The 11,455-nt window shown below is 46.6% G+C and overlaps 1 protein-coding gene across 2 annotated transcripts; it reads right to left on the reverse strand.

Annotated features, from left to right (window-relative positions):
- Nucleotides 1-206: 206 nt before the first annotated feature.
- PPP1R11 (protein phosphatase 1 regulatory inhibitor subunit 11) lies at nucleotides 207-10,361 on the reverse strand. 2 transcript variants are annotated; one of them, XM_060239234.1, is made up of 3 exons: nucleotides 10,112-10,361; nucleotides 6,727-6,835; nucleotides 207-805 (listed from the first exon to the last, which is right to left on the reverse strand). In XM_060239234.1, exons 1-3 carry the CDS (start codon nucleotides 10,175-10,177, stop codon nucleotides 582-584), a joined length of 399 nt encoding a protein of 132 aa, XP_060095217.1. In that variant the 5' UTR covers nucleotides 10,178-10,361; the 3' UTR covers nucleotides 207-581. The 2 variants fall into 2 exon arrangements, with proteins under 2 accessions (XP_060095217.1, XP_060095218.1); XM_060239235.1 differs by having other exon boundaries at nucleotides 10,124-10,334.
- Between the last annotated feature and the right edge of the window lie 1,094 nt (nucleotides 10,362-11,455).

The following is an 11,455-nucleotide window of genomic DNA, read 5'->3' on the forward strand; positions in this document are numbered from 1 at the left end:
CTGGTACCCAGAGGGGTCTTCACAGCTGAGGCACGGAGAGAGAGAGAAAGCAAAGGCAGTGTATGGAAAGACAAAGAGGCACGAGGGGAGCTGGGTGTTGTAGAGGTATGTCGACAGGAACTGGAGGAAGGGGAAGGTGCCACCTTTGCTGGCAAAAGGGGGCTTCATCACTGCCATTCCCAAAGCACCACCCATTTCCCACCTGGTTCATCACTGATACAAATATTTAATTGAGAAGCAGACAAAAAAAAAATCAGCCAAGGAATCCGGATGGCTCTGTCAATACATTCTATGCGGGGCAGGACGGGCAGCACCAGACGGACTCACCAGCCACAGATAAGACAATAACAGCAGCAGCACTGGCACGAGACAGACAGGGAGAGGAATGCGCGTGCCCTCCCTTCCCTCCCCCCCAAGATGGCGTGAGCACCGGCACAAAACAGATTCAGGGGGTGGGGCTGGATGCATGTGCCCTGCCTTGCCCTCCCCTCCCTCCCCCCTTTACCCCAGAGCCGGGGCAGCGTCAGTCCCTGGTTGGGGTTGGAGTTGGGGCTCTCCTCCCCGCTGTGGCAGGGTGGGGTTCAGTGCTGCATGGCCCCAGCGTGGTTTTGGTCGGGTGGCTCTGACTTCTGGGGGCTGCTGCCCTCTGAAGGACCAGCTTCCCCTGCTTTATCCTGCGCTTTCCCCCGCTGGCCTTTCTTGTGGCCTCGGATACAGTGAGCGTTGCCACAGCCTTCATCGTCCTCGTCCTCACTCTCCGTCGAGCTCTCGCCAAAAGCCCGGGGCTTCTCGTAGATGCAGCAACCTGCAGAGGGGTAGGGAGAGAATGGCAAGAAGGGAGAATTGGGAGGCAGAGCCACAGCAGGGAACACCAAGGGAGAGAAAAGGAAGGAGATGATAAGGTGGGAGAGAGGAAAGACCAATATCATGCAGAGGGACAAAGGGAGCGAGGGGGGAGAGCAGCATGTTTTTAACAAGCGGATAAAAAGAAAATCAAAACATGGGAGAGGGAAGAGCAATCGCAAGGCAAAAGGTTAATAAAGTAGTGTAGGAGGGTAACCAAGAGGGAGAAGAGAGACAAAGAGAAAAAATCAGAACACAACATCTGCCAACTGTTCACATCCCTAGGGTGAACATCAGTCCTGTATCCCTCTCGTGCACAGGACTTCCTTCACTCTGGGAGAAGGAAAAGGAAATGTGGACTATTTCTCCCTGTGTGATGTCAGCTCTGCTTGGCACAAGCCTCCTCATCTTCTGCAGGGTGTGACTTTTGGCATTCAGAATGTACAATTTTAAAATTTGCAATTTGATAAGAATTAGAAACCAGAATGGCTTCAAAATTTCCAGAAAATTTACATCTCCATGTATATCTGCCTAGCACTCTCTTATGCCACTCTCGCACCAAGGAGCTCAAAGCGGCATCGACGGTTCTCATTTCCCCCATTTTATCCTCACGACAACTGTGTGAGGTTGAGCGTGACTAGCCAAACTCATAAGTGAACTTCATGGTAGGATAGGGATTTAAACCTGGCTCTCCTACCTGACACTCTACCCCTACTCTGGCATGCACACAGCCAGGGGCTCATAGAAGAAAGGAGCAAACAGAGATGAAGAAAAACAAACTCAGTAGTATGTGCAGTAGTATGTGCGAAAAGGATCTAGGGGTCTTAGTGGCTCATACGCTGAACATGAGTCAACAGTGTGATGCTGTGGCAAAAAGGCAAATGCAATTTTGGGCTGTATCAACAGAAGTATAGTGTCCAGATCACGTGATGTGATGGTATCACTTTACTCTGCTCTGGTAAGACCTCACCTGGAGTACTGTGTTCAGTTTTGGGCCCCACATTTTAAGAAGGATATAGACAGGCTGGAAAGGGTCCAGAGGAGGGCAACGAAGATGGGCAACGAAGGGGTCTGGAGACCAAGTCCTATGAAGAAAGGTTGAAGAGGCTGGGGATGTTTAGCTTGGAGAGGAAGCGGCTGAGAGGTGATATGATCACCATCTTCAAGTACTTGAAGGGCTGTCATATAGAGGATGGTATGGAATTGTTTTCTGTGGCCCCAGAAGGTAGGACCAGAACCAATGGGTTGAAATTAAATCAAAAGAGTTTCCAGCTCATTAGGAAGAACTTCCTGACCATTAGAGCGATTCCTCAGTGGAACAGGCTTCCTCGGGAGGTGGTGGGCTCTCCTTCCTTGGAGGTTTTTAAACAGAGGCTAGATGGCCATCTGACAGCAATGAAGATCCTGTGAATTTAGGGGGAGGTGTCTGTGAGTTTCCTGCATTGTGCAGGGGGTTGGACTAGATGAGCCTGGAGGTCCCTTCCAACTCTATGATTCTATGTTTCTATGAAACTCAAGGAAAACAAGGGGGGAGGGGGAAAGTTCCTACCCACCCATTTGATGAAGGACAGGAAAGGCTCTGAGCAGTGTAAGGTCCACTTGGGGGTGTGGGTCTTGGAATAGATTCCTGAATGGGTGTCAACAAACTCATACCTCACACAGGGCTTTTTTTTGTAGCACGACCTCCTTTGCATATTAGACCACAAACCCCTGATGTAGCCAATTCTCCAAGAGCTTTCAGGGCTCTTCTTACAGGTCCTACTGTAAGCTCTTGGAAGATTGGCTATATCAGGGAGGTGTAGCCTAATATGCAAAGGAGTCCCTGCTAGAAAAAAAAAACCCTGCACCTCAGATAAGGCAAACTATTAGTGAACCTCTCTCAATCTTTTCTTCCTCAACCAAAACCCTGACGATGTCCAAGGATAAAACCTTGAAGGAAAACATGAATGTGACAAAGGACACCCACTTGATAAATGTCACCTACTCCTGTTGCCCCCTCTCCGCCAGTCCTGCCTGGCTTTGGTGCAGATGGGAATGCATCTGGCCAGATCCAGGAAGGCCATTTCAGGTGCTCCCCAATTCTGTTCACTCGAGCCTGCCCCCTCCCATTCCTTCACTTCCCTCTCCCTCTCTGGACTGACTTATCAAGCCCCATCTATGCCACAAATCACTGTCACACTTCTCCCACCCCTGCCATCTGTAATCAACCAAAACCCTCTGGCCCCTCTCCTCCTGCTTTCAAGTCCTGCAGCTTCCCCGCAATTTATCTCCTTTCAATGCATTCTCCCTACATCTAATGATAACACAGATGTTCAGGCTTTGAATTACTCTCAGATACACTAGCATTACCCTTCCTTTCCGCCCCGCCCTGCTTCCTACCATCACTCCCTTCTTCCATCAATTCAGCTAAAGCCAAAATAGCCACTCTCTCTCTCCTCCCTATCCCATTACAACTATCATGTGATGTGCTCTCTTCTAGCTTTCAGCCAGAATTGCTGAGTGCCCAAGATACCTTTGAACAGATGCCAGTTACCAGCAGGAAACAGACTGAGAAAGGCCCAAGCAATTTTTCCTCTGTACAAAGGATCTCGGTTCCAACCCAAGCTCTGCCCTTGGGTTTTTATGCAGGGAAGTTAGAGCAGGAGACAGACAGGAGGCTTTCTCTTTCTAGGGAGCCTTCAGCTTTGGTCTGGCATGATACTAGAGATTGCAGATGAGACCGGTACAAGATTACACAGGAGCTTCCTGCACACCATGTATATATTCCCACAAGGGATTCCCCCCCCCCATATGTAGAAATCTGCAAATCTCTAGGAACAAGCGCCAGGAATCTCAATTCACAACTACCTTCCTTCCCCCAACGCTCTGATCTGACACACTAGAGCAGGCATGACCAACTTCAGTGCTTATGGAGGCCCCTCTATCATCTACACCAGGGGTGTCAAACTCATTTGTTATGAGGGCCAAATTTTACATAAATGAGACCTTGCTGGACCAGGCTGGGCCATGTCGGGCCGGGCCATGTGCGTACCTATTTAAGATTAGGTAGCAGAGATATAAACTTTATAAAGGACACAGAAAACACAACTAAAAAACCCCATCCATCCTTAAAATAAAACATGCTTAAAACATTAGCACTTGTTTATCTTAAAGGTGCTTTCTTTTTATTTCTCCCATGGGATCCAGGGAACTGGGCAAAAGAAGCTCTGGCTCTTTCCCTCCCTCCCCAGGGGACCAGGAGGGGAAAATGCCTCAACCAATGGAGAAAATCAAGATTTTGCTCTGTAGCTCCTGTGCTTTTGAGCAAGCCTTGCAAAGCAAGCTGTGATGCAGAAGGAAGCAAGAGGGAGGGAGAGCAGACAAGAGCCAGTTGCTTGGGGGCCTGATAGGAGCCCTTTGTGTGTCTGATTTGGCCCCCAGGCCGCATGTTTGATACCCCTGATCTACATAGTGGTCTGAGAGCCAGAAGTGTATGTTGCCAAAAAAAAGCCAAGGCCTTCATGCATTCATAATAAAGCCAATGCCATCCAGCAGCAAATGTTTCCCAGCTGTGGCTCACTTATGCTCAGACCTAGCATTACATGTAAATGCATATATTTACACGTAACATACATGTTTAATTTGCACCTAACAAAGTGTGAAATATTTTCCTGCAGTTTGGAAATAATTTTCTTTACAAATTAAATCATATGTTGACTATGATTTGGCGGAGATATTGCATCTATGAAATCCTCTCCTTTTAAGAAACAACACGTATTCCCATTTTTAAGGCTGTTTAGATGGACAGACAGATAGAATGGCCTTAAAATATATTGGGCCTTGGCTTGAAGGAGGCTGCTTTTGGCCTTCTCCGCCTCTGACACAGTTGGGGGGAAAAAACAACTGTTCATGCTGATCCATGGAACAGTGTGTTCTAAATAGTCCGGAACCAATGCGAGACAAAGAAAAGCCTCTTGAAAGGAACACGAATTGAAATAGAGGAAATTTTCTACAACAAATAGAGGAAATTGCCAAGAATTGGTTGAATCATCTCCCAAGTATGAACATCAGAAACTCTTGAACTGGACAAGAGGGGCTTTCCAACCCATAATAGTGTTGTTCATCATGTATTTGCCTCATGAATTGAGAAATGAAAGGGAGTGAGGCAAGCTAATTTACCAAAATGAGGGGACACAAATTATTTGACAATATCCAACTTGGACTGTAAGCTTCCAGAGAGTTATAAGAGGTACCAACAATCCAAATAAGTGATGCTTCTGAGTTATTTAGATAATGGTTAATTATGCAAGTCAAGACGCAAAAGGTAAATCCCACCACCACTGAACAAGATAAAAAAGAGTCATATCCCGATAGGATATCGACATATATTTTATCGCCTTTTTGCTCTATGTTCTCTTCTCTCTGTGTTAAAACTTGCTGCTGTGTAAATCTCCTAGTTTGACTGCTCCAATGAGCAAGAACCATCCAACTCTTTTTTTAAGCAATGTATTTTATTTCATTTATACTTTGCCTTTCTACCCAATAGTGACACAAACAGCATTACATTCTTCTCCTCTCCTCTGTTTTATCCTTACAACAAACCTGTCCCTGAGGTCAACCAGCAAGCTGCTGTGGCAGAGTGAGGATTGGAACCTGAGTCCCCCTGAACCTAGTCTGATACTCTGACTTTTGTCATTTTGGTCTTGAAAATCAGTAAAACAATTAACAGCAATTCTCTGTTATACAGGCTAGCACTGTAGAGAACAGGCTGGATCCAAACAGAGTTTCCACTGATAAAAACACAAGGAGGGAGTCCCCTTTGACAACTAAAAAAGGCTACGCTGGAGATCACGGGACCCGCACGGACAAAAGCCACATTGGACAGGGGCTGTAATAAGAAGGAGAATTACACAAGACTGAACAAAAAAAATCTGTCTGGATCTAATCCAAGGACTGCTAACCTCTGCTTTTAAAGTTTATTTTCAAGAATTATGGGGAATTTCCTGGATTAGCCTTGACGTCACCATTCTTGCTTTATGAAAGTCATAGGATTTATTAACCATTTCATATTTTTTCACTGAGTGCTTAACTAGAAGAAGAAGAATTGCAGATTTATACCCCGCCCTTCTCTCTGAATCAGAGACTCAGAGTGGCTTACAATCTCCTATATCTTCTCCCCGCACTAGACACCCTGTGAAGTGGGTGGGGCTGAGAGGACTCTCACAGCAGCTGCCCTTTCAAGGACAACCACCACCAGAGCTATGGCTGACCCAAGGCCATTCCAGCAGCTGCAAGTGGAGGAGTGAGGAATCAAACCCGGTTCTCCCAGATAAGAGTCCACGCACTTAACCACTACACAAAACTGGCTCTCTAAATACTATCATGATTTTTCCCCCCAAAGGGGCTTTGTTTTTCTCGTTCCAAAGAATAAAAGTTAAAGTTCATCCAAGTTTATAAACCGGGGAAGGGGGAGAGAATAGACAGGAGAGCTGCTGGGGGTGGCATAAAATAGCCCAAGGGCTTGGATTCAGCCCATGGCCTTCCAGTGCAGTAGAACCTGCTTCCACAACACAGCTGAGAAATATACTCCAGGAATCCAACCTTTCCTCAACCATCCGTCCAGTCATCTCTGTTCACCAAACTGACAAGCGAAGGACCTTGGCCCCCACAACTGGTCCTCAAGCTATATACAATCCAGCATTCCTACGCTCCTATTATCCAGTTGCCACATTTCCTTAGGATTTGGTAAACATACACCCTCCCATAGGGTCAGAAGGAACCTGGGTAGAGGGAGCTGTTAGCCACTGGGATCAAAAGGTGTAGGCAACACGTTTGTGGGTCATCTGACCGTTCAACACAGAAGATGGAGGCTTACATAACGGCACAAATGAGCGTGCCACTTACATTTGGAAGATCGGCGTCCCAAGTGTTCATTGTCCACCGTGTCACTTGACCATTCCACCTTCTTGGCTGGCTTTCGTTTCCTCAGCTTGATGGTAAGGCTGCGATTCTCCTGCCCACCCATTTGATGTGGACAGAGAGAAAGAGGAAAAGTTTTCAGTTGCAGTACAAATGAAAAGGATATGTTTCTCTCTATAAATGTGACAGACTGAAATGGAATCTTTTCTATAGTGGCTCATCTGCTGAGAGACGCTGCACAATGGCCACAAAGCCTACATGTATTGCAGAAGATTCTGGGGGCACGTTCAAGGCCTACTGAGTCTTGCCTCCTCGCCTTAGAAAATACCCAAAACAAAATGGAGAAAAGTATCATACCATCATTGGTGGGCAAACTATATTTCAGGAGACATTCTCTGCCATCACTGATCTTCTCAGCTTTGGTAACTTCTAAAGAACTGCCATGTTTTATACAGAGTCAGAAGCAATCTTACATAGAGTCAGAGCACGGGCTCACCTAGCTTAGAGCTGTCTGTTCAGACTGGCAGCGGCTTTCCTCGGTCTCAGACAGAGAAAGACATTTCTCCAAGTATCATTTAGCAGAAGATGCCAGGGATTGATCGTGGGCTCTTATAAAAAGCAAATGCTCCATCACTGAGCCACAGCCAGTCCTCTTTTAAAAAGCCATCATTCTACAACAAAATAAAATGGGCCACCTGAAAGAGGAAATCTGCAAATCAGGACATTTGTTAACTAAAAATCCTCCCTAATCCCCATGTTTTTCTTGTTAAGTTTCACCCATGCGATATCATCCTTAGGCCAAGCAGGATGTAATGTTACTGGCTTTTCTGACTAAGGAGCTGGGAGGAGCTAGGCTAAAATGGTCATTTCTCTTGTAGTCCCATCCTGCTGTGTGACACTGTGAAAATCCAGTGCAGGTTAGGTGGTGCTCTGTCAAGAAAACAGGCACAACTACTACTTCAGCAAGGGAACTCCACAGGCTACTGATGGGATCAGAGGATGCACCACTTTATTGGGTATGTATATTTCTGTATGCTGCATACCTTCAAAAAACACTTGACAAAAGGTTCTGAAAAGTGTACAATACTAAAAAGAGCAGGGAGGAAGACCACAATGATTTGCAGTTCTGTCTCATGGAACACACAATGGGAAGTCTCCCTGTGCTACAGCATTGCTGTGGGAGAGTTTCTAGATCCCCTTCCACTTCAGTTCCAGTTTCCATGCTCTAAAGCTGACATCTCTTTGAATACTTTATTCTCCATAATCTCTGCACAGACTGGCTCCCATGGACTGCAGATTCACTGGCTTTTGCATCCTGGCTTCCTTCACTTCCGAAACCTCTCCTGAGTTGCCATGGTTTCTGTCAAACAAGAAACACCTTCCTTTCTTATTACAGGATTGTTCAACTCTCCTACACACATCTAACCAAGGGTTCACCCACATGGTTAAAGGCCACTGGGGACTTCAGGTGTACCCACTGGCTCTAGTCTGTAACTTAAACATGGTATACACCCTATTATCATTGTTACAATTACGAAGATGCTCCTGTCTTGCCAGAATAAATACAAGGTGACAGCCTTCCCTAACAGACTTGCAGGGCTGCTAGTGCCACAACTTTCAAGACGCCATGGGAGAAATTGGCTGACACTGACAGCAGATTTGATTACTGTCTGCTGAGGTAGCTGGATGGACTGCAGTGATTCTGCTCTCCTGCCTCTTGCCCTGATATAGAGCTCTAATATTCCATAAATGTGTACTTGCCTAAAGTATTTTTTATCCTTTGGAGGTTTTTAGACAGAGACTAGATGGTCATCTGACAGCAATGCTGATTCTGTGAACTTAGGGGGAGGTATTTGTGAGTTTCCTGCATTGTGCAGGGGATTGGACTAGATGATCCCGGAGGTCCCTTCCAGCTCTATGATGTCTATATTTACAGAACCTTGCCAGAATCCTGAGGCTCGTCTCCTTGACATGCAATAAATGGGCCAGTGACCAAATCAACCAACCTAAACCTCTCCTAGTAGAGCTTGTGACATGCCTGACTCTTTCCCTCCACTTTAAAATTCACCTGATTGCTAGATGTGTCTCTTATTACTTGTATCCATTTAGATATTTATACTGGTTTTCTCACCAACAGGACCCAAACCAACTTATGCTGTTCTTCATACCTCCACTGCATCCTCACAACAGCTGCCCTGTGAGGTAGGTTAGGCTGTGATAGAGTGACTGGTCCATGATCACCCAAGAAACTTCCATGAGAGAAGATTCGAACCTGGGTCTCCCAGGTTAGTATGACTTTCTAGCCACACCACCACACCTACACTCTGGACAGCTATCTTTCCTGCCCAGCCACCTTGCTTACTCGCTACAGTGGTTATTTTGAAGAAAAAAGAAAGCATGGTCTGAAAACACCCTTGCTGAAGCAGGACTGGGGCTAGTCAGCACCTGGAGACCACACATGAGAAGGTAGGGAAACAGGATTTTGCCTCCTTCCTATCACAAAATTCAAGGCAGCCAACTTAAAGACTGGCTGACTAAAAGACCTCCTGCGCTATACGCGACAAGACCAGGGGTGGCCAAACTGTGGCTCAGGAGTCACATGTGGCTCTTTCACACATATTGTGTGGCTTTTGAAGCCCCCACTGCATTGTCAGCTGACTCATAAAAAGTATTTCTCTCTTTAAGTCACTTCGCCAAGCCACCTGGTGAACATAAGAGAAGCCATGCTGGATCAGGCCAATGGCCCATCCAGTCCAACACTCTGTGTCACACAGTGGCCATATATACACACACACACACACACACTGTGGCTAATAGCCGCTGATGGACCTTTGCTCCATATTTTTACCCAATCCCCTCTTGAAGCTGGAGAATGCATTTAAAGTTAAAGTTTCCTTTCCTCCTTTTCCAACCATTTGCTTTCCTGCCTGCCTTCCTGTATTGTCAAACATCTTATGTTTATTCTATGTGGCTCTTACATCAAGCAAGTCTGGCCACCCTGGACTAGACCCATACCTTCCTAGCTTCAGCGAGGTGGCAGCATCACCTGCTTTCAGATTATACCTTGGGACCAATAACAAAAAAACCCTACGCACATTAAACGCATCAGAAGCATCCAGAATGAGGGAGCTGGTGGCAAGCAAAGGACAGCTGCAGGCGAGAGGGTCCATCACGGCCCCATCGCAAAAAACAGTCTCCGGAGTGGTCCTTTTCGAGACCCTCCGAGGTTGCCTCGACAACCGTGGCGGATGGGTCCGCAGCCGCTAGGGTTGCCATGGTTCCTGCATCCTCCCGGTTGCCATGGCGATCCCCGTGCCTCTCCCGCCCCCGCCACGTTCACACGGCCCCCTTCGTGGCGCCCCCATCTCACCGGCTCAGTCACCTCAGTTTCGGTGACAGTCGCTGTGGCTCCCACGCTGGCTGTTGACTCGGCCATGCTCAAGCCCCCGCTCGCCGTGGCGCCGGTTGCAGGAGGGAGGGATATTCGGAGAGCCCCGTCACGGAGCTCACCCAAACCCGCCCCGGCCTCAGGGACTCTATTGGAAGCGCTTCAGCCACACCTTCCGCCGCCTCCCTTCCTGCTTCTTCTGCCCTCGCCTGGGCAGCACTCTATTCCAGCCTCCTTCCGGTGCCGCTTCTTCCTATTTCCGGTGCGCGTCCCTTAAATTAAAATGTCCCCCATTTGGACTTCAGTCACTTCTGCCATACTCAAAAAGATGTTTGCGGGAGCTACGTATTGGAACAGTTCCCTACCCCCACTATTTAATTCAATTTCGACAGTCTTAAGACAGAAATATAAAAAGTTCTTCCCGGGCCCTAGAACAATGCAAATATTCTACGTCTTTGTCACATACGATGCATGTTACAGCCAGGGCTGGTTCAAACAGAGTAATTTGTTGAACCAAGTACAAATTCCATTGCCAACCTTTCTTACACGTGAAGTTTTTAGGGGTGGGAAAGACGCTCCAGCAGTGGTTGCTTCTTCAGTGCCTCAACTGCCAGAGTGAAATCATGTTGGGGTTTGTCAGCTCTAGGTTGGGAAATTCCTAGAGATTTGAAGGTGGAACTTGAGGGAAGGGGTTTAAAAGGATGCCATAGTACAGATCCCACCCTCCAAAGTTGCCATTTTCTCCAGGGAAAGTCACTTGGAGATCAACTGTAATACCAGAAGTCCATGCTCCACCTGGAAGTTGAAAAAAATTTACCACCACACAGTTATAGTGACCAAATAACGAATTAATGTCAAGGTATAACAATAACAAAAATTAGGAGTCCCGATGTGCAGGGGGTCAACTTGAACTTCCTGCTTCATTCACACTTCATGCAAGGGGTGCTCCATACATGTTAATTTCAAAAAGTCCAGTTCAAACCAAAATCAATACAGGTATTCACACAGCGATCAGTGACTGCAAAATAATAGATTTTTCATAAGGACACGAAGTGTTTCCAAAACATTCTTCAAAGACAGGCACTACACTCAATAAGGCTCAATGGCCATATTGAATGTTGTGTGAATACCTATACTGATTTTGGTCTGAACTGGACTTTTTGAAATTTAACATGTACGGATCACCCTTTGCATGTGAAGAGGGACCCCTGAATAATTATGAACACCCCTATAATAAATGAAAATATGGTTTTTGTGCCTTCAGAAGAGTGTCTGATGCAATATTTGAAGCAGCTGTAACTGTTAAAGAGGCCACACAGCCCAAAA

The sequence above is a fragment of the Heteronotia binoei genome, chromosome 5 (assembly GCF_032191835.1).
Source record: "Heteronotia binoei isolate CCM8104 ecotype False Entrance Well chromosome 5, APGP_CSIRO_Hbin_v1, whole genome shotgun sequence".
NCBI lineage: Eukaryota > Metazoa > Chordata > Lepidosauria > Squamata > Gekkonidae > Heteronotia > Heteronotia binoei.